Genomic DNA, 27542 nt, shown 5'->3' with positions numbered 1-27542 from the left:
GATATTGGTCAGGCTCAGAAGCTGGGATTAGGTGAGGAAAGTCTTACAAGATAGTGAGGGCAATCCAACTTGGTGCTCTGGGGTTTTTTTACAGAAAGCTAGCAGTTCTTCTGGTGGTCCCACCTGTGCAGCCTAAGACTGCATGAACACAATTATCCTGTCATGAAGTGAAAGCTTCCATTTAAGATTTCTGGTAGTGTTGTGAAGTACTGCTAATTTAGAAATGCAGAATGAAGACATACTAATGAGAGTACTGTTACCATGACATTACTCACCAGTCTCACAGTCTGCAAAGTTCTCAGTGCACAGATAAAAACTTACAGATTCTCTGTGGAATTGCAAGGGGATTGGCATTTTCACATTACCTTCAAGGTGAAATACCTTGACAAAATTGTTTCTGCTTCAAGTTTCCTAAGTGATGCAGAGAAACAGTATCCTACAGGAATGCACAGATTGCTCCATATATATTACCAGGATACTCCCATACCACAGGAATGTGCCTACCAGCCCTTGGCTAACCTATTTATTTACAGATTTATAAGGCAATATGCTATTTAATCAAAGAAATGGCTAATACAACTGTGTTTGACCTCTTTCTTTTATTAGCATATTTTATGTTCATATTTTACAATATAATAAGTTATATATACAGCATTAAACAAAGTTATTAGAAAGTAAGCTTTGGCAAGACCTACAGGATTCTTTTTTCGATCCCATATGTCTTTTGTATAACAATAAAAATACTGTATACTAAATAAAATAATGTTAAATAGTCTGTGTTCTCATTGGCACCATCAGTTTCAAAACCTTAACTTTTCATGGCCCAATAAACATAAAAAGAAGAAGATTCCTGTATCTTCTTTATCTTCTTTTTAACAAATATGTGATGTGTAGTTTTAAATGGCACATAAAACCTAGGAGGCAGTCCACTGAGTAACACTGTAGTTACACACTGGCACAAGAAAAATTGAACCTTGATGCTTTTTTTTTTTCTTTCTTTCCCTTTTCTTTTTTTTATTATAGTAGCAATAGTAAAACCTGCAAATTCATGGTCTTGAAAATCATGTTGAAGATTGCTGAGCTGTAAGCAGATTTAGAGATCTTATTGAAACCTGTTGAAATCTGTATGAATTTGTCATTGATTTCAAGACAGCAAGAATTTCATGCCTAAATTCAACATCAATCAGCTGGTTAAATTTCTAATAAATGCAGCTTGCTGCATCATTGAAAGAAGAGTTAAAATCTTATCAAATTTGGCATATGCAGATTAATGAAGAGTGTGTTGTGAAAGAAAGGGTGGAAAAAGAATAATGAAAGGGATAGGTTTTATATTGCAGCATGTACTTCCCCTGATATACAAATCAAGTGCTGAAACAATACAAATACAGATGTTACAGGGTGATGCTAAATGTTTTGCACAATTATGGTACTATCATAGATAAAATGTTGTTACTAAGTGATAGAATAATGGTTGTTAAATTCTGGGTAATGGTAAATATTTTTAATAGCATTTTGTTTAGTCATGCATTTTGAATTTAAGAAGTACTGCTTTGTAATTGATACGTCTCTTAATTTAGTGATTGCACTTGGTGAAATCCATCATCACTATTTTAGCTATAAGTTAGGCAAACAGGTTTGGTAACAGACACTGACCTGTGGTCTGAATAAGTTTTAGATAAATTTTAACTGTGAAAATCAGACAGTTAGAAAATCAGTTAAAAGAAAACCAAATTAGGTCAATTTTTGTACTTCACAAACTCACAATAATGCATTAGCTTCCACATGAGTTTAATGTCACTGGTGGATTCTGTGCTCACGGTCCAGACTTACAAGAGTATAGCATTAAAAACACTTTTTCCTTCGCATTTCAAGTGTCTCTAAAGAAATCTACTCTTTTTGCTCTTTGTGCACCACTGTTGTCTGGAATTCCTCTGGTTGGAATATAATTTGATATATAGATGTCACTGTTGGAAAAGTATTTTTAATGGTAGTGGACAATCTGGTTTTGGTTTTGCTTTTTTCTTAACAGTAAAGAAAAGATCTTGCTCTTAACTTGCAAGGAGTAACTGCCCACTTTCTAAACAGCTTGTCCTCAGTAAGTCAGCAGTTTGAATTTATAATTTCTGAAATGTCAGTGTGGACCAAGAGTGCATTTACATGCATTATACAGATTGTTTTGAAGCACTTCAATCTGTAAATTATGTTGACTCTTTTTCCATGCAGCATAGTTAGTCAGTCTGAGGACTGTGCATATACACCTATGCATATAATGCACATGCTTCTAGATTCAACAAACCCATAATAAGTGTAGAAAATGAAACTGGTTGGAGCAGATAGAAATGTAAGTGCCTAATGTGTATTAATTGATACTGTAGCTGTGGTACTGCTTCTGACTGTAACTGTTAAACCACTGAACCAAGTCCTAAGAGACACAAATATTTTCAGAGAGCTATTCAATGCCTTTCCTGAAGGCCAGGCAGGAACGGTGTCAGAAGGGTTATTTGCCCTTCTAATCACACACAGACCACAAAATGGATGTTTGTGTCTCTGCTTATTATCAGCAACTTTTTAACATGATGATTTTGTTTAATGACATGTTTCATGCCAAGCTTCTTGGGAAATTTTTGCTCTGGTTTTGGTACGTGTGTTACTTCACTTTTAGAAGTCAAAGAGAAGAGCTTCCCATTGGTTATTGTGAGCAATTATGTAGAAGAAGCATCAATGGTCTTTAGTCCAAAGTCTTTGATGCAGTGCTTACTGGAATCACACTTCTGATGGGGAAGTGCAGGCCCCAGGCAGGCATGTCAGGATGTCCCTGCTGGTTCAGGAGCCGGCATTGCTTGTGCCCACTCCAGAATGTCTGCACACAAGGATTCGACAGCATCCAATCGCTCGATTTGCACCAGTTTGGTGAGCAGTTCTGGGATGCTGTAGCCTGCTGTGCTGATGCGGTCAAACAGCTGCATGCCATCTGTCATGCCACCAATCTCATCCCTCTTCAGCCCAAAGCTCTCGGCAAGGTGACGCCACGTTTTCACTATGGCCTTCTCTGTGTTGTAGGTCGAGCTGAGCATTCGGCTGGTTTTCTCCAGGCAGTCAAATGGCAGCTCCGTAGGGCTCAGGCCTGCAAAGGGAGCAGAGATTGTCAGGTGGCTCTGGGTACAAGTCTTGGCATTTATTAAAGTACAACAGATTACACTGTTAGCAATGAATACAGCTGAAATCTTTAAGTGATAGTTCATGATATATGTCTAGGTCCAAAGGTACTACTGCACATTACCAAATGAATTCTTCATAATGACAGTAGGGTACCATAATTAGGGTAAAAAGTTGCCTGGAAAAGAAGTAATAGATGAGTTGTAGGAATTCCCGTGGCTCTGCTGTTTCCTTCAACAATTTACTAGCTGTTAGAAAAAGTACAGTACAACTGTGTCCCTAGTGAGCAGCCCCATTAATATACCTCTGCACATCAGGCTCAGTGTTTGAGCTCCAGAGACAGCTTTCACCCTTCCTTGAGACTGTCACCAACAGCTGCTGAATCATATCTGTAATTGAAAGTTGCCCTTGTAGGAAAGTGAGAAGTGAGGTGAAGCAATGATGCTGCCAGATGCAAGCATAAAAGTCTCTGCAACTGCTTAACTGTCATTACTATCGAGAATCTCTAGGGAGGATTTAACACTCAGCCTGTGGGGAAAAGGCTGTTTTCTCCTGGACATATTTTCTGTGTATTCAGGCTCAGAAAACAGAGGAGAGAATCAGCTACAGCATTTTTCCCAAACCAGACTTTTGCTTCTGTAGTTTTCCTGCTTCTTACTCACCAGCACTAATTTGATGGGAGACAGAGCACCCTGAATTATAGAATACTCCTACATGTGTACACAGAGTGTGCGTGTGTGTGTGTGTGTGTGTGATGGGAAGTGAATGCAGTCACATCTCCTGCTAAAACAGGTCAGGTGCTAAACAGGGTCAAAACACAGCCTGGAAACTCCACATTTTGTTCTGAGATGTGGGACAATTTAGAGAAGCAGAGTAGGTTGAGCCTTGTGTCTTACCCTCAATCATGACCCTCCCCAAATCACACTTTCATATTTGGAACTATTTTTTATCTGTTACCTTAAGAAATAAGACCAACAGGTCTTATTTCAACAGGTTTCCTCTAGATGGAGAATACAAAACTGCTTCTCTGCATCTTGGTCTGTTTGTGTCCCAACACAGCCCACCACAACTCCTGCTCTCCACAGGAAGGAAGCCCATGCATGTTCCCGGAGAGAAGCCGTGGCCTGCTCCAGCCCAAGCCCAGCCTGGACAGTTCTGTGGTCAGGGCACCACAGGGTTCCTGGTAAGTGGATACAAATCTGCCTACAGAGTGTCTTCTCTGGTTTGGGACTATTTTCCATAGATAGCCAAAGGCCTTTCTTACTCTACAACAAATGCTTGTGATCTAATTTCATGCTTTTAATGTAAATGGAAATTGTACACTCACCTTCTGCAACATCACATACGTTAGCGTACACGTCGAGTATCTTTTTCCTTCGACTTTGAATCTAAATGAGAAGAGTTTTATTAAATTAATTTTTCATTTACAAGATTAAACAATTAGCAGACAGCAGTGAAGTCTGTGAGACATCTCCATTTAATGGGGTTATCACACAGAAGCCTCAAGGGTCCCTTTCAAAAACTCAAAGAAAATGATGCAGCAATTATTCCATGAAGCACAAACGTATTTCTGATTTCACTTGCCCCTGCTAGAGATCTTTCATTTCAACTTCTAAATTTTTTTTGAGAGCAAGTACATTTCTGCTCCAAGTGTTTATTTTATTTCTCTTTCAGACTGAAGCAAGCTCTTGAGAATGAGGACAAATCCAGTACTGTATATGCAACGATTAATGTAGGGATGTCTTGGTCAACCAGATCAGGACTGGATACAGGGAATTAAATTCAGACTGAAATTGCCTTCTTCCAATAATCTACGAGGACTGCAGAGGAGGGGATCTTCCTTTCTGTCTCTTGACATAGACCTGCTTAGTCCATTACTAATTACCTGAAATATTTTAGATTTAAAAAAATAAAGGCAGCAAAGTTTTGGAGAGGAAAAATCTGAGATCCAGTGGGATGTAGTAATTTTTGACAAGAAAGAAACAGGACTGAAAACCTGACATTTTTCAAGCTAAAAATGGACACTTTTATATAGTTTCATTTAGCAAAATATTCTCAAGTTTTGGCTTTGGATTCAATGTGGAGTGAAAACAAATGTCAAAATGTCATGAGCTCTAAGGGACTGAAATTTTCTTCCCTGTGCCAGCTCTCATTAGGACTGAGCTTTCTGAAAAGCTGTCTTTTTGACAGGACTCTAGCATTATCTCCACAAATTTGTCACTTTTCACTGCAAACGAGGCTTGAATAAAAGCTCTGCTTTCAGTACTTTGTTTTGTGGAAAGATTTTCCTCATTTTATTTGGACTATAAAGGGCAAGGCACATGAATGACGTGGATTAATGGATTTGCAGCTGCAGAGCACAAAGAGGCTGCTGCACCTGAAGCGTGTCTGGCAGGTGCACTGCAGGGCAATGCAGTGCAGACACTGAGTGCTGTTCACAGCTTCCTCATGTAATTTACGTGTGCTTAGTCCATCCTGTTGCTATTGCAGGTTGGGATTAACTGTTTTAGAACCCTGAAAACAGGAAATTTTCTTTTAATGGGGTTTACTAGAAGTCCTCCTAAGAAAATTATTGGATGCTTATTTCTATTCTCCTCACACTTTTAGAGTAAAGAAGCAGGTTAAGTAATTCCATGAAGAATTATGCAAGATACTCTTTTTACCAGAGCCAGATGATGGGGGATTTTTAAAACTTAAGCTGAAAGCAAACAGGAAATGTTTAGCCTGATGATCCTCTGTGTGGCAGCTCATTGCAAATGGGTTTTGTTATAACTAGGAAGAAGAAGACTTGGTTAATAGCAAGCCAACTGCTCTGAATATTCTTTCCTGTGCTAGTAATGCTACTTAATTCCCAACTTGGAGAAAATTACTGCTTTTCTAACTTCTGGCAATTGGCTTAATTGTGACATCCCAGTCATGGAGTGGAGAATCTTGATGTAATCTGTACTTTCATTGAAATGTCTGTCTTCAGCCTTGTCAGCAGTCTTTAGTCCATGAGGATGTGTGTTAGAACAGGTCTGGAAGAAATAGTTCATGCTTTAGATGCACTTAGGAGTTATCTATCTAAATGACTCTGGAGAATGTGTCTATGATACACAGTCTTTCGAAGGTAACCTGCTTCTCATGAAATATTCTGATTTCATGACTATCCAAGGTGTATTATCCTATTTCAAGCCAGTGCTTACAAAAGTATCATGAATTTCGATATTTAGAGACACCTCAAAAACCTGAACTTCAAAGCGTGAGCACTGGAATAGTAAGTTATTTTCAGATGGTCATAAATGTCTACAACTACAAAACCATTTAACTTGTGTTGAGATTTTGTGTGTCTGATCTTAGCTGAAAAGCGGTGTGTTTTGGGAATTTTGAGCTGATCCTCCCAGCAATTTAAAACATGCAAATATGAAAAGATGCATTTTTCAAACCTTTTTTTTCCTTAAACAATATCTGATGTTTGATATTAATGATGTAATTTGGACCTAGCTATAGCCACTTAAAAATAAATTTGAAATACTAAACAAATCTGAGCAGACACCTTCTTTTTAAGAGTAGTTTGATGTTAACACAAACTGAAAGGTTTGTTGGGTGAGGTGTGCCTTAACCGTGCCTTAAAATACTCCAAGTGAGATAAAAAGCCCTGAGCAGTACACACTCAGCAGGAAGAAGCAAAGGCCTTGCACAGCAAAACAGAGGTGTCTGAAGGACTGAGTGTCCTTCAGAACACAGGAATGACCTTCAAACCATGTGTGTGTTTTTCAGAATTCCACATGGAAACCAAGCACAACACCTGATATTATTGAGAAATCTGTGCCATGGAAATACCAATGCAGCTGGCTCAAGGTACTCAAGGTTCTGCTGTCAGCCAAATCCAGCCTGCTTCATTGTTTTACTGTTTTAGGATTAGCTATGGCTGGGTTTTTTCTTTCTTGAAATTATAAAATATAATACTCAAAAAAAGCAAATTAATTAGTCTTGTAGAAAATTTGATTTTTATCTCTGAACACTATACATATGCATATGTCATTATGCAAAGGAGATGCTATAACAAATTTGTCTGGAGAAGCTCTTGTAAATCAATCTGATGTACCCTACAATGCATTGTGGGGGGTTGATAGTTTATATATTTTTTTCCTTTAAAGAAAATGTTCTCAGTTTTTAAATCTTGAGGTAGCCTTACCCCAGTTGATTTATTGCTTGTTGAAGATTTATCTCTGGCCAAATGCACTAAAGATAATAAGCATCTCTCTGGAGTCCCTTGCTTGTCAACTGCAGCTTCTTCATCACTATCCATACTCCGGCTTAAAAGTCGTTCATTCTCAGAAGATGCATCGTTTTCACTGAAAAATGAAGGATATGGTTATCTTAGTGAAGACTCTCATGGGTTGACTCCAGTCATCTTCTTTTTGCTATCTGAGAGTAATGGAATAAAAGTGTTTTCCATTTTTTAAAATGCCTTTCCTCTGAAATCCTGTGAATGTAAGGGCCTTCACCACCCCAGTGTGTATGTGCAATGCCCACCAAGCCACACAGTCACAGGTAGCTTGCAAGAATCAAAAATAGAGAGATTTTCCAAATGAGGACAGTGTTTAGCCCACCTTAATCATGTTACCCAGGCAGGTTTGGCTGCTGGGCAGAGATAAGATGAGGAAAACTACCACACCATGCCATCCAGATGATGCTGGGGACCAGGGATTTCCTTAAAGCCTGTAGCAGCTATTTTTGTACTTCCTATCTAGAATGGAAGGGGAACCTCAGTAAGGCCATGTGAGTGAGAGCTGCACGCAGGTCCCAGAAATTAACCTCTCAAAAGAGGAGATGGATTCCCAAGAGCTGATGAACTGGTCACAGAGGGAATAGGGAGGACCCAGGTGTCTCTTGAAAATGTCTGTTACCATCTCCTAGAAACCAGAGTAGAGAAAGCCTATTAAGGCTGCTCTTTGCCCTGCTGCAGCTTCCTGCCAACATCCCCATCAAATTTATGTCTTCCACTGTACCAGGATGAATGATGACCACGTGCCTCCCCCATTACAGTGAAACTGGCAATATGTTTCTTTTTACCCACCTCTTGACAGCCTTAGCTGGAGTTGCTGTAAGTTTTTCAAACTCTTCTTTCTCAGAGAATATCACAACATTATCTGTAGAACAACAATTAGAGAAGTTTAAATTGGCAATAAGTTTCCAAATCAGTGCTTTGTGTCAGGAGCTAGTTCTGCTGGCAACCCTACTGACAAAATAAATCTCTCTGCTATATATTTAATTGCTATCAGAGGATTAAGTGACATTCTGGAAGTACAAAAAGCTAGTATAGACAATTCTTTAGTAAACTGGTGAGGGTTTTATATACTCCAAAGGAGAAACTGTAATTAAGAGAAAAGTATTAAGAATATTTAAGCCCAGTGTTGTCTTGGATAGAAAAAGCAAAACTAAAACAACTTGTACCTTGCACTTCTTTCTTCTCTTCTTGTGTGTTAGCCTGAGCTTCGACGTTTTTTACTGAGTGGCTCTTGCAACAGGCTAGAATATAGAAATACAACACTAATTATTCTCAGAAACATCCTAAGAATACCATTTGCAACTATAATTTTGCCTGCTGAACAATTACCTTGAGCAGATGGCTTTGTTTTTACAATGTAAAACATGATGATAAGGACAATGGCAATAGCCATTATGAAGATAGTAGACATAGCAATTATAAGAGCTGTAGCCAGATGTCCTTGTCCTGAAAGATCTGCTGGAATAAAAAAAAAATAAATGAAAGAGCAACCCTTAGGATCAGAGAATAGTTAGCAGTTTGCAGTCTGCTCTACACATAGTTTGCCTAATCCTTTAGTTGATTTGAGTCTTGGTTGCTTGTTAAGCACTGAAAAACTTAGTGTTGCATCTGAAAGGCGAGTTAATTAAAAATTTCTCAAAATTTTGATATTTGTGCATAAACCAGTTAGTAGTATTCATTAAGAATATTTGATGGTATGATCCATCAGATACAAAGATGCAGGAAATTGTATTTTAATATGGGAAGCTGTACATATGCAAGAGTAGAAGCTTTTGTAGGATTGCATTCTGGGAATCAGCATTGACAAAACAAAAACCAGTAAATATACAAATGGAATAAGAGCTAAAATGACTGTTGATAACTGCGGCTGTCTCAAAAGCTCTAAGTTAAAAGGAGGACACAATGCACACATAGAATAACGGATGTTTTTCTAACATACTTAAAAAGCAGCATGGCTAGAAGGTGAATTTAAAATATGCTATGTGAAAAGATATTCAGAAAGAAAACTTGGATGCGAAAGAACTGAAAAGGCATGAAAGGATGCAGAAAATTATAGATATGCTAAAAGGGTTGAAAGCTTTAGTTTCTCTGAAAATGTGATCCTAACAGTCACGTTTTCAGACAATACAAAGAGGAACAGCATTGTCAGTATCTCATTAACTGCACCTTTCCTATTCTGTCTTCTCAGGTTCAAAAATTTTAAAAGCCTAATGATTGTGCTGGAGAACTGGTTATGTTAGCTCAGTAAGAAACTGACCATATTTGTGCATGAAGTTGTTTTCACCATTCTAAGCTAAGTTTGCTGAGGCAGAGTGCTATTTCTGTAAAGCTACAAATAATGAGCTAAATTTATTGCTGGCATCACTGGGTACAGCTCAAATCCTTTTTACGTTCAGCTGACAAACAGCAGTTTTGATTAACTGAGAAACAGAAATGAATTATTTCTAATAGCAGTTTTAGAAATCTGGAAATAGCGACAATGGAAACAGCAACAGATATTTTCAGTTTGGTTGTACATTGTTGATGCCCTTTTCAAAATAAAGAGCTGCTAAATTAACCCTGTGAGTGCATTCTTACCTTTGTGAGCATGCTGGTAAGGTGAGAAAGTGCTTGTGCCAGAGGTGCTTGGGAAAATGGCTGAAATGCCAGAGTTAGTGCCTGCACCTGCAATGTAAACAAAAATGCCATAAAATTCAATGGTTAATTTGTCCAGTCAAAGGAATAGGTTGGCTCAAGGAAAGAGAACTTTAGTTGGATTGGCTGTATTCCCATTTATTAGCAAAGGAACCAAGAGCTACTCGCTCTTTGAAATGTCCCTAATCCTGAAACATTTACTGGTACACTGAAAGCTGGGCTACAGACCCTGTTTTTGCACACTGTCCAGAGGGAGTGAAAGCCAAACTACCAAACAGATATTAACTCAGAAGAAAAAGCCAACTGTTACACACAGATTCCCATATTATGGATCTGTCCTGGGTAGCAGAAAGTTTTCCAGGGTCCAGATGATTACTCAGTTTATCACTCCAGTATTTGCAACTGCAGACTGAGACTTAGCCGGTATATTCATCCAACTAGAGCATCTCAAAAGCAACCTTCACTAGCAGCATCACTGTAAAGCTGTGATGCTATGCAAACCCTCATGACTCCACAGGAAAACCTAGGGAAAGTGACAGGTAATGGTATAAAGATTGCTTTTCTGTTCCATGGAGCTGTACTGTCATAAAAGGGAATTTTAGGATTTCCTGTAATATAACTTGGCAGTATGTTTCTTATGATTTCCTGTCAGTCCAAATCTATATTCTGGGGAGAGTGAAAATTCACTGAAACAATAAATGAAGAAGTTATAGGAAAACTTCATCCCGTCAGAGGGGTGAGATTGTCCAGTAGGGGTTTCCAGGTCTAAATTCTACAGTCAAGGTTAAATTTAGTCATTCAGTTGGTGTCATGCACCAAGTCTTCAAAGCATTAAACCAAGTCATGACATATTTTGACAATAGTAAACAATAGTGCATATTATTTAGAATAAATCTGTTTATGGGAATGCTTTTATATAGGAGGGTGTTTGCACAGCATTCCAAAACAGAACAAAAGTATTAGGGTTGGGAGTAAACATTACCTTCCTTCTCAAATGAACTTTCATGCCATTGGTAAGCATATAATGCAAACAGCTACTATCAACAGACACTGAAAATCATTTTCTATCTTGGAGGAGGGATGAAATTCCTCCTGCTTTGTATTAGTTGTCTGTGGAAAAAGCCCAGTGATAATTAAATTCAGCAGACCTGAAGGCAAAAAGCTGCCCCAGTCATCTAGTGTGCACAGCACATGGCTCCACAAGTTGGTTTGGCGACCAAAATAAATGAGAGCTCATTGTGTCCTTTTGACCAAGTAAATATTCAAAGAAATCAAATCACCAGGTAAACTACACAAAAAAATCAAGTTGTCTGGAATGGTCTGAGAAATGCTCTATGGTTAAGAACAAAGCAATATGCACATTCTTCAATTGAAGAGAAATGTTTTTTTAAAAAGAAAAAAAAGTACTATACAAAGTAAAACCTGTCTGCATGTTCTGAATAAGAAATGTACACCTAAAGAGGCTGCAAAGTAAGAGTTGTGGATGTCTTCAAAAGAAATTTTCTTTAACAATCGTAAAACTTCTTTCAAACATCATTTGTTTGAAATGGAAGGAAATGGATTGATTCATTATAATTGGTATTTTTTCAAACTGAATAAGGGTTTTCATAAAGTTTTAAATATACAATTTTATTAATTCAGATGCATTTCATATTTTGCAGATGAAGGCTAGATTACATAAGTCTTGCCTCTGGTCCTTTCTCTGTGACAGATTTCCTTCTAAGAAGAATGAGTTATGAGCTCCAGAAACTGCAGTGCAGTAAGACTATCTAGGGATGATGTAAATGAAGCTGTCATCTGCATGCAGTGGGCATTAAAGACAGGTAATTTGTAGAATTTTAAGCAATTCTTCACAAAACCAAAGTGAAGCATCCTTGGTCATGACCTCTGTGTTTACTCATCGTGGCTGGACAAGAGAGGAAATTTAGCAAATGGCCAGTAATGCAGCCTGATACTTTCCTTCATGTTCCTGCACAGCCGCCAGGCTTACGCCTATTCTTGCAGCCCCCCTGGCAAATCCAGTTACAGCCAACTGGAATTCTGCACGGTCCTTGCAAGCTGCAACAAGCCAACAATAGCTTCTCTGACACTGCCTCTCAGTGAACACAGGCAAGCTGTGCTGCTTTGTCTGCCTAGAGTTCCGCTAACAAGCTTCAGCCCATCTCCACAAATGGGTTTTAGCAAACTTGCCTCTCTTTTCCTTCACTTGAAGCATGAAGTCATTGAAGTATTTCTGCCTAATAATCTTTCAGTCTCTTGGTATTGTTAACTTCATGTTTTTCACCCATCTGTGAAAGGAAGTAGAGCCTTTCAAATTGGGGAGTCGGGCAGCAGCAAGTAGCACAGGAAGGGTAAGGAGGAAGGTCACCACTCTTCATTCAGCATCATTATCACACTTCACCCAGCTCCCCCACAGCAGGGCAGGCGTGCTGCCCACACCATGCACACACATGGATATCACACCCCCTCCTGTGCACACCAGTGAGAGCCTTCAGCCCCAGAGCCTATGTGCAGAATGTCCTCTGCATGGGAATGGAGCCACCTCGTTTGTTCTGTAGTGCTGGCATGGCAAAATCACGGCTGGCACTAGAATGTGGTGGCCTTTTACACACGCCTGGGTGGGAGTTAGTCATTACACATATTTTAAGTCTACTGTCAAATTTAATAATTTGGCATATCCATTATGAGCCAAGACTTTTCTTTAGATGTGGTTTAGAAGAAAGTGCCAATTCATGCACCTGCACTACAAGAGGAACCAAACTGACACCGTCTGTGGAATTTCAGTTTATATTCCTTTACATGAGCAAAAAGAAACAGTTTATAGCTGCTGCTTTATCCCAGTCAGCACCACATCACACTAATATCAGTTGTTCCTGTGCATATCCAGATTGGCATTCCAATCACATTATTAATTCTGCTTCCAATATCAATGACACATAATCTATAAAGACTTAGATATAGCTCAGGCAGAGACATCCTAAGGTGTTATAGCACACCGTATGGAAACAACTCTTTTTTTTTAAATAAAGACTGATGGCTGTAATATAGCTGTGGAAAAGACTGGTTTATATTCCTAGACACCTGTATGTAATACTGTAGGAATGTGATAAAGAAATTAGGAAAGAACTTTATCACTGATGCTTGGTCAACTTTTGCATTATAAATGTTTTTATAAGAAAAACCCCTGTGATTTAGTTATAACTTTCTTGGAGTCTAAATAGAGTTTCAATTAAAAAAACTGCTCCATACTTATTGTTTAAAAGAACAATTGAATCTGTATTCACTTTTGAATGTTTGGGGATTTTAACTCAAAAGATAGCTTTAACTTAAATTACCATGCAGCTGCCTTTTGTTCTTTCAGGAAACAAATGCTGGGCAATAAAATCCTTTGTTGCTGTTGTTTCAATAAACCTTTCTGCTTTATGTAACAGATTATTCCAGTTGTTCTTGTACCTTGAGACGGAGCTTACAATAAGAAGTGACAAACAAAACTACCAGATTTGTGAGAGGAGGAGGGGAAGGGCACAGGGAAGGGAGGTTTTACCACCATACCCCCTTGCAAGTGTTTGTGGGTGAATAAAATCTGCTGTAGTAGGACACCATATGTGCCCCTGACATTCATTGTTGTGGGTATCAGCTTCCTGGTCCATTCAAAGGACTGCTGCTCACAACTAGCAACAGATTTGTTTTTTTTTTAGTCTATTTAATACTTATAACATGTTATAAAAATCCTCAAAATGTGTATACAACAGACTATCAGAGTGACCATAAAATAAGACACATTAACAGAAAAAATCGTGTCTATATGTGTATCTATTTCTTGTTGTTGAGTGCAGCTTGCTTTCTCCTGATGCATCCCTCCTCTCCCAGGCATAGTCCAACTATGAATGGCACAGATGAGCTGAGATTGCCATCACTGAGACTCTTTTATGGGCTGAAGTAGGATAAAGCACACATGCAAATAAGTAACTATCAGCCTGAAATATGAGATGAAAAATAAATTATACTGAGTTGAAATTCAATATAAGTAGACAGTTTATGGCTGACAAAGTTAAAACTGGATTGTAACTAAATCTAGTCATAAATAAAGACCTAGATAAGTAGAAAGCAGGGGTCAGAACTTTTAAATAATGTAAATCTGTATTCAGGTACTTACATGACAGGTTTGCTTTAAAACTTAGGGAAACAACACTTCAAATGGAATGTCTGTGCACTTGGAAAGTCATGGAAGCTAAAGCAGCTGTCAGAGCCAGCCTTCTTTCTGAGTTGCCTACATATGACTTCAGTAACCAAACATAAATCAACTCTGAAAATATCACAAATCACTGATAACAGAGCACATTCTAGGCAATGGAGGATTGCATGAGGGATCTTTATTTTACAGAATACTATAAGTAACTCTGGTATTTTCTGGAGTCACAGGTAGATACTTCAGTTAGGGTAGGTAGCTATTACAGCCGGAAGAACATGATGTAAATTAATTCCTGAGAATTAAACTTCTGAAAATGATGATAGGAAAGTTCCTTCTGACTTTTGCTTTCAGTCTGGTCAATCTCTCTGTAAGTAATCACATCACATAAAAGGAAATATTTTCTTGCTGCTGTGCTTTCTGTAATATCTATAACTATTTTATTTCTCTCTCCTTTTATTTTGTCAGGATAGAGACATAGTGATGATTATAGGCCACATGGCCTTAGTCTGACAATTTATTTGCATCTGTTGAAGTTTTGTTTAGGATTCACTGGGAGCTGTAATCATTGCACAGCACTGGAAAGTCATAGACAAACACTCCATGAACTAAGCATCTGTCCAGGAATTCAGTGTTGTCACCCCTTTCTCTGCACAACATGAGGGCAATAATTGCTATTCAAACTTTGCTATCATGACTTTAGAGCATCATAAGGAAGAGAAGAGACCTGCCTGGAGCTGGTCTCCCATTTCTCTGGTGTCCTGGTGGCCAGCCTAGTGCAATGGGTGGTAAAAGGCTGCAAGCTCTGCAGGTTTTTCAGCTCCTGAGCCCAGTCAGAGCAATCCTGCAAAGACCTGCAGCATCTCCCATGGGGTGGTGGTGCTCACTGTGGGAGCTGCAGCTCCAGCACCAGTGAAAGCATCAAAGTCATTGGAGTGGTTTTATTGGGAAGAAGTGCACCAGGACCACATAACCTCCTAAGGGATACCTGAGCTCAGCTTTCCCAGCAGCTGAAGACAGCAAAGCCCACATTTTCGTCTCAGATCCCTTCCCTTGAAGGCTGATAGCTGAAGCTGGCTAATTTTATCCTAAGGTTAGGTTCCTTTCCTAATATGGACAAATCAGGGAGGAGAATCAGGCCATACCACCAGCAAATAATAAAGCATGGCCTTCAACATTTCTCCCAGTACACATGTGAAGAGGAAATGGGTGTTCAGAGATCAAACAACTCAAAAAAAAAGAAAAAAACTTGTTAGTTCCAGATAACAAGCCTATTCGTTTGCAGGCATAATTTAAAACAGAAGGACAAAAGGTCCTGATGTTGATTGTATTACAAAAGGATAAAACTGGCAAGGAATGGAAATTAATGATATTACAAAGAATGAAAAGTTAAAACAAAAATCTCTGAAATAATTATTTTAACTGATGCAGTGGGTTTGGCATTAGGCTTGTTTGTGTTAAGCCCTTCAATTAAGGAGGCTGAGTTCTGAGTCTTCAGTTTGGATGTGTCCCCCTGATTACAGCTCGTCACACAAAACCATAAATTTTTAGTCAATTGTTCTAGCTCATCTGTTTAGTTCTTTTTGAAATTCTAATTAAAAAATAATAAAAATTACCTTTTCTATTTCTAGATGTCATTTGCTCTCTGGTATTTAAAAAAATAGCCTGACCACATATATTTTCCTTTATCAATACTTTTATTCTTTTTTCTTTTTTTTATTTTCCCAAGCTGTCATTGGTAGGTGCAAGACCTAGAAACTTACACAGATTGGTTATTGTATCTGTTTTCATATATAAATCCAGCAAAAAAAGGTGAAATAAAATAACATGAAGTATTTTATGTGCATATACACTTATGAATATATACAGTGGATTAAAAAAAAAAACCTCAATCAGTTTCTGAAGTTTTCTAGACAAATAATCTGTGAGTGGAAAAGGATTTGCATATTTATGTAATTGTGTAAATTCAACTTCAAAGTAGGTGTTCCTAAAGTTATTGTAGCAGGGTTTGATTTTGTTTTTCTCCAACATTTTTGAATTGGAGTGGCAAAAGTTTGAGGAGAAAGAGAGAGTTAATATAGATAAACTAATTGAGAGTTTCAGCTGCTAAAAGACAAAGTCTCTTCTAGCAGTAACTCCACCTCTCTGCCAGAGAAACTCCATATATGGCTAAATCTTCTGTCTTTTGCATCTACTTTTGCATCTACTTTTACACTGGGTAAAAGAAAACAACAAAAACACCCTACATAGTCAGAGGACTGAAGTGACTCCAACTCCAGAGATGTTGACAGAAAATCCAGCACCATTAACTGTGGGAAGCCACATCTTAGAGTGGTTTGGTGTTCATTGCCTTAATGGTTTGATTCACATGGAAAACCTGCCTCCCCTACCTTTTGCAGTGCTGTTATTTATCACAGAGGTATCAGATCCTTCAAACCAGTGAGATTTTCAACACCATAAACTGGTGACATGCTTGCCTCAATTAAACTTCTGGCCTCTGTGAATTATCTCCCTTTCTTCCCCCTCTTTTCCATGCAATACAATATTTTGTGCTATTTATGTCTCAAGTCCTTTGAGAGGGAAAAAAACCACCCAACGAAGTGGCACAGGCCCATCAAGGAATTTCTCATTTCCAGTCCTTTTTACACTAATATTTCCAGATGTTGGGGCATGGCGTGTTCATCTTGTGTCCTTGGCCATTTCAAGTTTTATTGACTGCATTTGAGCGGAAAGATATTGTCTTACCCTTTGATCAAACCCAAATACTTTTCTGTCAGATGAAATGTGTCATTAGATAAATTCCCTGAGCAAGTTCCCATGCAGGGGAACATACCCCTGGACCTGGACTTCTGTAACAACACATAGTCCAGGCACTTCCCCAGCAGGGAGTGCTTACAGCTAAGGAGAGCGCCACTGCTCTCCCATCCTGTCTCAGCTCTAATGAAGGCCTGAAATGGGATTTATCTGCCCGCATTTTTCTGCATAGAGTTGTAAACTCAGAGCTTGTCACCCCAAGCTTCCTACTTTTAGGTAATTTGCAATTCTCATTTCCTTGTGACCTGCTGGGTCACCCTTCTCTGGTGGTGTGCTGTACCCAGGAGAGTCTGAGCAATTCGGAGCTCTGGGGGAGAAGCAACACTGTAGTGTGGGGTTTAGGCTCCTAAATGCTGTTCATTGCTATTCTGAAGTCTCAACAGGAACAGAAGATTCCTGGGACCACTGGGAGTTTTTATACTGGGTTCTCCATCCTAACAGCCAGTTAATAAGCAGAGGTTGATCTGCACAAAGAAACCATCCCACCAAAATACTGGTATCCTTCCTGTGACAGAAACAGTTAAGAAACCTCTTGTTAAGGTTATGGGCTCGGAGCACAGCGCTTAGATGAGTTTGAAATTTGCAAACCTCAAAAAATTCCACAGTGCAACACTAACATGTCACCTCTTCTTCGCTCTGACTGGTGTAATCTGATGACAGTGAAATGTGTGAAAAAGATCATCTGCTAATACCAGATTTTACACTGCCTTCCACAGCAACGGGGAGCATTTCAAGGGTTCCTGCAGCAAGGCTGATTTTCCAACTGGAGTACAAATTGCCTATGAATTGGGGCACTGCCAGGCCAAATGGGGTCTGGAGACTTAGATATCATAAACCAAATTACCTGAGCTTATTGGTTTGAGGGACTTGGATTTTGAGACCTTTCTTGCTTTTTGAACACTTGTAATCAAATGGTTGATTTCATGGACTTGATTAAAATGGAAATATTTAGTCCTTCTAGGACTAATGTTTTCTTTTATTTTAGTACAGAACCAAATTGATGGTTTACACACCTGCCTAAATTCCTCACAAAGATAATACATACTTATTCTTGTGTTTATCAAGCTAAAAATTGCATGTAGTTGATCAGTTTTGCTGATCATACTTTCTTTATAGAAACACATTACCCGTTGTATCTGCCAGATATCCCACAAAAAGACAAAGATTTGTTTTCTTTTAGGTGAATAATAGCCAGAGGATCTGGTAGTTTTTTCCCAAATGAGTAAGTTACAACATGTCTGATACTACTAATAACCCATTTCAGCATGTTTGAGACAGACCATCAGAGCTGAGGGAGGGATTAATTTCCAGCTATGGATCAGCAGCCCGCATAGTTCTATTCCCACCAGTGGGGCAACCAGGTGTATCTGCACCCTCTTACCTTATCCCCCCATGTCCCACCATGGCTCTCTGTGCTGGGTGTGTTTGGGGTACAGTTAATGTTATTAACAGCAGCTAGTATGGGGCTAAGGTTTGGATTTGTGACCAAAAAGGGGTTGATAATTCAGAGATATTTTCAGTATTGCTGAGCAGTGATTACACAGCGCCTTTTGTGCCTCTCAACCCACCCCATCAGTGAGCTGCACAAGGAATTGGGAGGGGACACAGCCAGGACAGCTGAGCCCAGGGATATCCCACCATATGAGGAAGAAGGAGGAAGTGGAGCACATTCAGAGTGATGGTGTTTGTGCTCCCAAGTCACATTACATGTGATGTAGCTCAGTTTTCCTGGGGATGGCTGAATACTGAACCGCTTATGGGAAGCAGAGAATGGATTCCTTGCTCTGCACTGATGTGTGTAGCTTTTCCTTTACCTGTTTAACTGTCTTTATCTCAATCATTGAGTTATCTCACTTTTTACCCTTCTCTTCCCTGGGGTGGGGGGAAGTAAGTGGCTGGCTGCCTGGGGCTGGACTGTCAGCTGGGGTTAAACCACGACCTTCCTACCCTTGTAGTACTACCCTACCTCTGCACCTTCTTCCTGTATCTCACATCTGGGTCCCCCCTAGCACCCTTACCTCACCTCCTAAACAGATGTTATCTCACCAAAACCACGCCTACCCTGCCCTTCACCCACTCCCACTGTCTCAGGCAGAAGGGCAATCTCAGGGCTGGCTGGGTTTCTGCAGCCAAGTGGGATGAGCAGCTGTACAACACACCAGTCCCTTGGCATGCAGACAGCTCAGGGCAGATGCTTCCTTCTGGACTGCTACTGCTCACCAGGAGCCCTGTGAGGTGGTGACCAACCCCTGGCTCCTCTGAGCTCTTAAACTGTAGGAAAGGTAGTAGATGTTTGTGTCCTATCCTCCTTTAAAGTTCTTCCCAGAGCTCCAGTGATACACAGTTCTGCAGCATCTGAATGAAGCAATTCCTATTTATGGACATAAATAAATGTTCTGGGACTTTCAACCTCTGCCTTCAAATCAAGCAGACAAAATATTGCAATTCCTTTTCACTACAAAGATGTCTGAAAGAAGAGAACATGGATTTTTGATTTAGAGGCATCAAGTTTTGCTGGGGAACTGCTCATTTTTTCTCTTTGTTTGGGTTTTTGTTGTCTTTTTGTTTTTAAGCTTTTTGTGCTGATCTTCTCCAGATTATCCAAGGGAGTGTCAAAGTAATTTGGTCATTCAGAGAAAGCCTCATTCTTCCTTTTCTTTTCCTCACTTCCTTTGCCCCCTAAAGGAGACAGCAGTTTCTGGGGGGTTGCCTCTGCAGGACAGGGCTGGTGTGAGCTGTCCCTCCTCCCCATGGCATGAGGATGGATAAGGCACTGCACGTACATGGTATGCAAACAAACAGGTACCTCTAGGGTGCCACACACACATTCATACATGATTTCTTCAATTAGCAAACTACAGACCCTTTTGTCAATGAAATCTACAGAACTAATTCTCTTATCAGTGCTGACCACCAGACATCAATGTCAACCCTTGAATCACTTTGCAGCCAAAGGATATGAAAAGGTGTGATGCCCTTTTACTCCTACAAATTACAAATCTACAAATTGTACCATGTTTTTCTCCCAGGTGAACTGAAACTCAGTTAAAAAAAAAATACGCAGACATGGGATTTCCTGGACTTACTGGTTAAGTAATCCTAATAAGTCTTGCATGGTGAATCTTAACAGATGAAAACTGGAGAGCAAATGAGCAGCAGTAGGTCCTAAAATCAAAGATTCTGATTTTTTCTCAAATGATAAGCATTCCCTCCCTTTGTTGGCAAAGCTAGTTGGAAGCAGAAATTGTTTAACTGGAGCTGGACTTATTGTTTGAACATAATTATCATCACTGAAAGACTTCACATCGAGCTTCCAGATGATTTTAAGTCAAAACCAGATGAAATGCATAGAAATATCAGAACACTTACATTCCTTGGTGTTGGGAGGTGCCAGCAAGCACGAGTAGCAAACCATCCCGTAGATGTTCCGAGGTCTGTTTTCCAGCATGTAGTAACTGCAGTGAAGGGCAAGAAGAGGCAAAACAGTGCAAATTAATATGATATGACTGAACATGGTTCAGCAGCAACCAATTATATGGAGATAAAATCATTTAAAAAAACTTTTATAAGCAATTTGAGGCAAAGATTATTTTTTTTTTTTTTTTCAAATTGCCTGAATAGAGACTGTGTTTCTCTTCTTCCTTTCCTCCTAATTTGTAATTAATCAAACCTCTAGACATGACAAGAAGTGGTAATATTACCTAAAACAACATTAGTCTCCCTGCTGAGTCCAAGCTGCAGTTTACAGCATGCCCTGAAATAACATTTTTCAAAATAAGAGAATGCAGTTTTTTGAAGCAGTAATCTTTCAAGCAAGACCACCAGTTGGATATGGCTGGCTAATTTTACTCACAAACACTGTAAGAATAATCTCTGTAATCTTAGAACCAAATCTGAGCCAGATCATAATAAAAAATACAGGAAAACACCACCCTCACAGGGCAAGGCAGATTAGGTTTTACAGGTTTGTTTGGGTTTTTTTTTTCATTTCCTTGCTGTATTGTTTATAAATTAGTCCCTGATAGTAGAATTACAGTGTGTCAGAAAGGTTTTCATAATTTGAACTTTTGGGCTGCTAATAAAGCTAGTGTTGAAATAAGATAATTGGCTACTGAAGAGTTAGATCCATATGCACCCTAATGAGTAATTACATCAGAATCATACATATGTTGATGTAACATCATCCTGTTGATGTTATGGATATGTCTTTATAAATCACTTGTAAATCACTACATATTTTAATGAAGAGATGAATAAATTCATAATCTATTCTGTGTAGACAGGAACTCAACACTACAAACATTTTATGCAATTGTGGATCTGTTTTCTGCTCATATGTACCTGCCTATGCATGTAAAGTATGTTTTTTTTCTGGAAAATATATGCATTGTTAGGAAATCACTGCTGAAACCGTCCACCCAAATCATTTGGTGTATTAATGAATGGCAAATAAGACATATAGGTCCAGGAGATGGAATACACAGTGATGCAGCAAAGGGAAGACAGGGACTGGAGGAAACTCAGGGAGCTGGGGAACTACTCATGGTTCCTCATTTCTTTCTTGCTGGTTTTAAAAGATTGATCCTTGCTTCTTCCTTCAAAAATCTCTTGTGCCCCATGTGCCACTCTACCTAACTCTCAGGAGCAAAACTTCATCTTTCCTCTCTTATGGGGGCCTACATAATTTTAGGCTGCAAAGCAGTTAACAAATACACAGGAAAAGGCTGCCAAACCACAAAACAAAAGAGTGGAAGCCCAAAGATACATATAAATCTATGAAGAAAAATACAGGACAGTTAGGATCCACAGTCTAATAGCTGTGTTGGTTTAGGAAAGACAAACAATCCTCCTGACACTTACTAAATCAAGCTGGTGGAATAATTCTTGGTTTTCACCACCATGCAGAATGGTGGAGGACATGTAAAGGAAACTGAAGAGGATGCTCATGGCAGGCAATCATTCATCCACATGAGCAGGAAACTGCAGTTGCATTAGTGACTCACCCACACAAAGTACTGGCAACAGATTTGTGCTTCTGGCAACTTCCCAATGCACCAGATATTAAAGGTAATGTTGGAAATATGTGATACCTTTATATCACCAGCTATGGAGAAGTGACCCACTAATGACAAAATAAATTTTCACAGTATTACTCTTCCACTATGATGTTTATCCTTTCTTTCCTTGTCACCTGCCTGGCTCAGGTTTGGAGGGGCTAAAGGCAAAATCCAAGAATAGAAGCTAGACTGAAAAATGGACTTCTTTTCCTGCTTAACACTGTACTGGCTTATCTTGGGCCAACTTTGGTGGTGTCATTCCAGATTCAGGGACTTGGACCCGGGTTTAGGCCTTCCCTCCCACGGGAACAGGGAGCCTGGGACAGGAGGTGGAGAGGGATGGGTGCTGTTCTCAGCAGGGGATAATCTGCAGAGAGGCAGCAAAGAGGAGCATCCTTGGTGGAGGCATCTGTTGCCTTATCCAGAACAGCAAGGGTGGGACTCACTTTCATTAGAAATTCACTGGCTAAACTTTTTCATGCAGAAACCAGAGGAGCATTCACTCCTTCCCTTAAAACCTCTCAGAGAACTGATCCCACATTTGCTGTAGCCATGGACAAACATGAGAAATGAAGAGCCAGTACCAGAGGCATTTCTGTCTGCATTTAAAGGGAAAATGATCCCACTGCAATTCTATCTTCTGAGGGGACTGGAAGCTTACCCCAAGCTGAAAATAGGTGCTGGGACAGCATAAGGTATATGTATTGTTTATACTTGACCTTTTCTTACTCCTCATGGCTGCTACTGAATGAAGACAGACGGCCAGGCTGGAAGGACTCTCGCTCTGACCTGCCACTGCGGCTTGTAGTCAGCTGTGATCTCAGTCACACTCCAGGAACACCTAATGGATCACCCCACTGAGGGAAACAGTCTGAGTCACACCTAATTTCCATGTTCTTAACCTGTCCTATTTGACATGATAGAAGAGCTTCTGGGCAGGGAGCAGAGGACAAAGCCTGCAGTGTCTCAGGAGGTTTCAGTCTAGGTACCTCTAGAGTTCACTGGCAACTGGACTTTAGTTTTCAGGATCACACCTTTGGAACTAAGCCTTTAATATCTTCTCTGTCTTGCACACTTCTTGTGAGCATGACAATGTTATTTTTATTTTATATGAGAGGGAACACAAAGAAGAAGTAGGTGACCTCTCCTCTTGTACCAAAGGTATCTTTCTTCCCTAGAATTGGTCATTAGTAATAGTGAAAAAAAGAAAATAAAAGTATATAATTTTCCAGCGTTTATTTTAAGATAAATTACAGAGGATGGCTCTTGTAAGCACTGGAAAAGGCTGCCAGTTCAGTGGTACTTTGTCTGAAAACTTTTGTACAGAAGGAGCCATATGCTCATCTTTTCCTCAGGCTTCTTTACTGAGGTGGTGAAAAAGCAAAGGGATGAGATGCCCATAAGTACAAACGGCACCATGTGGGCTGTTACCTTGGGCAGGTCTGCAGTGTGCTATGGAAGCAGTCCTCTGAAAATGGAAACCTTGTTTTTATCCCTCACATCCACTCAGGGGCTCTCTGAGATTAACTGCCCAGGCAAGAGAGCACCCTGCCAGCTGCCACTCACCCTGGTACCTGGCTGTCCGTGTGGCACAGGGGACAATAAGGACAATCAGCTACTCACCAGCTCTCTGCTCTGACACACAGGCTCTGCATTTCCCCCACCAAGACACAGGAGCAAACTCTGGGGACTCTAAGTAGCATGAAGAGCCAGGGCAGCTTCAGAGCTTGTTTTAGCTCATATTTAGTTTATCTTGAGAATTCCATCTATTCAGTCTTGGGCTGAGAGGGTGTTTCTCCTTAACTGCTGGCTTTGCCAAACAATCCCAGGACCTGAGCGTTACAGGAGGAGCGGCACACAGCCAGATTCCGGCAGACCAGTTTCTGCTACAGGCTACACCTGTGCAAACATGATGTTTTGAGATTTCTCCCCAAGCACCAGCTGTGCAAGCTGATTATTTTCAGCCAGCACCCTGCTCCCACCTGGGTAACCTCATTAGTCCTGACAAAAATTGCAAAACAGCAACTGTGACCACTATTTAAGTTTCTTGCTCTTTATGATATGTGAGGGGAAGTCAAGAGGGGGTTTTTTTTAAGTCACATCATCAGTCTGTTTGGCTGGCAGCTAGACAAGTCCTTCATTTTATTTGTAAACTGTGAAAATTTCACAGACTTACTGATAAAATAAACCTGGAAGCAGGGCCTCTTTAAGAGGCCTTCCTGTGCTATAGGCAGTGTGGGTTGTACAGCATCTGCAAACTGAACAAAAGCCAAATGTCTCTAAACCAAAGAGAAATAGTGGCAGAAACTGAAAAGGTAGGTAAGGTAGGTAGGTAAGGTGAAGTTTTATTTTGGGGTACTTACCCTACCAAAAAAAAAAAAATTGACTGTAAATATATGCTTGGGCTTGCAGACTTTCAGATGTAATATTATCAAGGGTATACATATCTAATGTAGCAATTTCTTTCTCACCATTATTGTTAGAATTATACTGAGTATAAGAGAACGTTACAAAGGTGGACTTAATAAACAGCACCTATTTTAAGCCCCTTCAGCCAGCCCTGAAACTTGCTTTGACTCTGAACAAACACTACACACACTACATTAACAGCTCCTTAGACTCCCTTCTGTTGTGTAGAAAGGACCCCAGAGACTAAAATGCCTTGGTAAATCTCACTGAACAGCTATGTTAGTTAATGCTGTCAACTACTGACAAATGCGCCTGCTGTTCACATCTGGAGAGGAGATATTTTATACCCCTAAACAATCTGTAGTGCCAGCATAGACCCTACAGGGTATTTCAGGTGCTGTCATGCAGCTCATATGTAGGAGGCAGGACTGAGAAGGTGGCCCTCTGAAGCTACAGCTGGAGGCCAAGCTGGATTTCTTCGAGTGTTTATAATGGCACTGCACACCTGTGCTTGTTCCCTTTCCATTTCTAGTAAGAGAATAGGGTTTCTAGTAGTTCCAAACAGCTATTTCTTCAGTGAGACTTCAGTAAGATTAAGAACATCTTTAGGGTCCCTTCCAGGCCTATTTTATGATTCTGTGTTTATTAAACTTACCAATGCTTTTGAAACATTTAAATGTATTGTTTTAGCAGAGATGAAAAAGCATAATTTACCAGTATTGTACCTACAGTCAGCTTTGACATGGAGAGGCTGTCAGAGACTTTGACATTAGAAAAGTACTTCCCAGTGCCTTGGGCAGAAGAAAGATCCATGGATAAGTCCTTACCCTGGGAGACAAGGACCACACTCTGCGTCATTCTCCTGATCTCCAGGTGTCATGACCGTGGCTCGGAAAAAACCCTCGCAGTCCTTGTGCCGTCTGCATATCTGGTAACCTCCTTTGGAAAACTTCTCTGAAGGGCAGGGGATGCAGCCATAGTCCTCATCTTTGGTGCCATATCCACATGTCTGCAACAACACACAGTCACTCAAAAGCAGTCTTGTGCTGCACACCAACTTCTAGCTAAAGAGGATGTTCCCAGCCTTCCCCTTGGCCCTGCAGCACAAGGGAGAGGAGTCTGTCATTTGGCCTGATAGTGTCTATCCCAAAGACAACATGCAGGAACATAAGGATGCAGTGCACTGTGTGCTGGTGAGGGAGAAGGGGAACTGGAGCATCAATCATACTGCTTGCAAGTGGCCCTCCATACTACTTCTATCATAGTCCAGAAAACTGTGGAAGTGAATTTCAGCTGCTGCTTGGATAGAAAGTGATCTAAAAATGGAAGAGTAGAGAAGACTCCTACAGAAGAAACACAGCTGCAGCAGGGCTATCAGCAGTTTCAGGCTAGAAGACCCCAGAGGGAACAGTCCAAAAGGCAATGTTTGGATGAGATTTTGTAACCTCTGAACTCACATGTCCCAGCTGAACATTAAGTTTAGATTAAATAAAACTAAACCAAACTGGTTATTATTCAAACATAATTGTTCGGGACTACCAACTGTGTGAAATGCTTGAACAGGATGTTTATCCCATTAAAACCAAACAGGATTTCAGTAATTTATTTTTTTTAATAAGCAACAATTATCTGCTGTAAATCAGAAAGTTACTTAGGAACCATAATTTAAAATATTGCAGAAACATCCAAGTTCCTTTAGTGCCAAAATATCTTAGTGGGAGAGCAAAATTAACTTGTCAGTGTGAGAGGCCAGCAAGCAGACCAGACTGACCAATTTATCACTCTGTGTTGGAATGCCAGCATCAGTTTCTAAGTAACTGCTGAGATGAGAACAGGCTGGCAGAGACTGTGTATGGAACTTCTACCTTTCAATTTTTACAGTATCCCTTGTAACAGGCTGTTCCTGGGATGTGGATTGCTGGCATGCATGCAGGATGCCTTGCTCCCACAGCACACTTGGAGGTGTGAGTGTTCCTGCTCAGGAACACTCCTTATAGCCTTCCCCATTTGCTTTTCCTACCCCATTTGCTTCCACATAACAAAGCATTTGGGTTTTTTGCATTTGGTGCTCGATGTGTTCCCCCCAGCAGCAGCAGAAGCTGGAATTACCATGTAAGGTTCTTCTCCCGGCTCGCACTTGGGGCAGTCATGGCACATGCCAGTGGTCTGGTTGTAGTACTCATTCTCACCGCAGTTGGAGTATTCGGCACTGGCGGAGTACACCAGGGAGACCTGTCACCAGAGAGCATTCCAGAGCACTGTCACTTCCACTGCCATCGTCCTCCATGCCTCACCCCCTCCCCTTGCACAGCTGCTGTGGCTCTACAGGCAGCAGGGCCAGCACTGCACTGTGAAAGCTCAGCAGCAGAACTGCTGACACTATTTAAGTGGAAGCAGATGCAGGTTTCAGCAACCAGGTACTTCCAAGAGTTTCTCAGAGACTTACATTCATGCTTGTTGGCACTGCCACTCCTTAAAACACTGAAGACCACAGTTCCTGGCCTGTTACCTGACATGCTCTCCCGCACAAGCAAATGCCAGAGCTCACACCCTCATCACTCCCAGCTCTAATGAGCCTTCATAAATGTGACTGCAAGGGACAACTGTAACAGCCAGAGATAATGCACTGCCTCGGGCCTCAACCACAATAGGGCTGTGCTTCATGTGACACCCAGGCTAATGTGCTCTTCTAGCACCTTCTGTCTCTGCTCCGTCCTTCTCCTTCCCCCTCCTCCCTAGCAGCCAGGGTTTAAACAGCACATTCCCAGGTGTTCTATGGAATGGAAATGATCACTTGATTGAGGTTCAGTCCCTAGGTCATGTGTAGCTCTGCCACAATTCACAGGAGGTTATGAATACCCCCAAGCAGAACCCTGTTATCTTTGCACACTAGAAGGACATGTACACACAGAAATACCTACCATCAGGAAAGGGAACACGTGAGTCCATTTACGTTCACCCAGGTGAGCCATGCTCTCTTGATACTTTACCTGAAAAGATAGAATTGGTG

The 27542-nt window shown here is 40.3% G+C and overlaps 1 protein-coding gene across 2 annotated transcripts; it reads right to left on the bottom strand.

Annotated features, from left to right (window-relative positions):
• Positions 1–580: 580 nt before the first annotated feature.
• Positions 581–27542, bottom strand: EDAR (ectodysplasin A receptor). Of its 2 annotated transcripts, none has more exons than XM_015648123.3 (11): positions 27454–27542; positions 26642–26764; positions 25360–25541; positions 20436–20521; positions 10007–10093; positions 8759–8887; positions 8596–8670; positions 8219–8291; positions 7334–7493; positions 4484–4544; positions 581–3124 (listed from the first exon to the last, which is right to left on the bottom strand). In XM_015648123.3, the coding sequence occupies exons 1-11, from the start codon at positions 27502–27504 to the stop codon at positions 2805–2807; spliced, it is 1347 nt and encodes a 448-aa protein (XP_015503609.1). In that variant the 5' UTR covers positions 27505–27542; the 3' UTR covers positions 581–2804. The 2 variants fall into 2 exon arrangements, with proteins under 2 accessions (XP_015503609.1, XP_033369064.1); XM_033513173.1 differs by having other exon boundaries at positions 8759–8884.

The sequence above is a fragment of the Parus major genome, chromosome 1 (genome assembly GCF_001522545.3).
Source record: "Parus major isolate Abel chromosome 1, Parus_major1.1, whole genome shotgun sequence".
Classification (NCBI taxonomy): domain Eukaryota; kingdom Metazoa; phylum Chordata; class Aves; order Passeriformes; family Paridae; genus Parus; species Parus major.
Note: the sequence above shows the minus strand (reverse complement) of the source record. Positions and strands in the feature narration are given on the sequence as shown.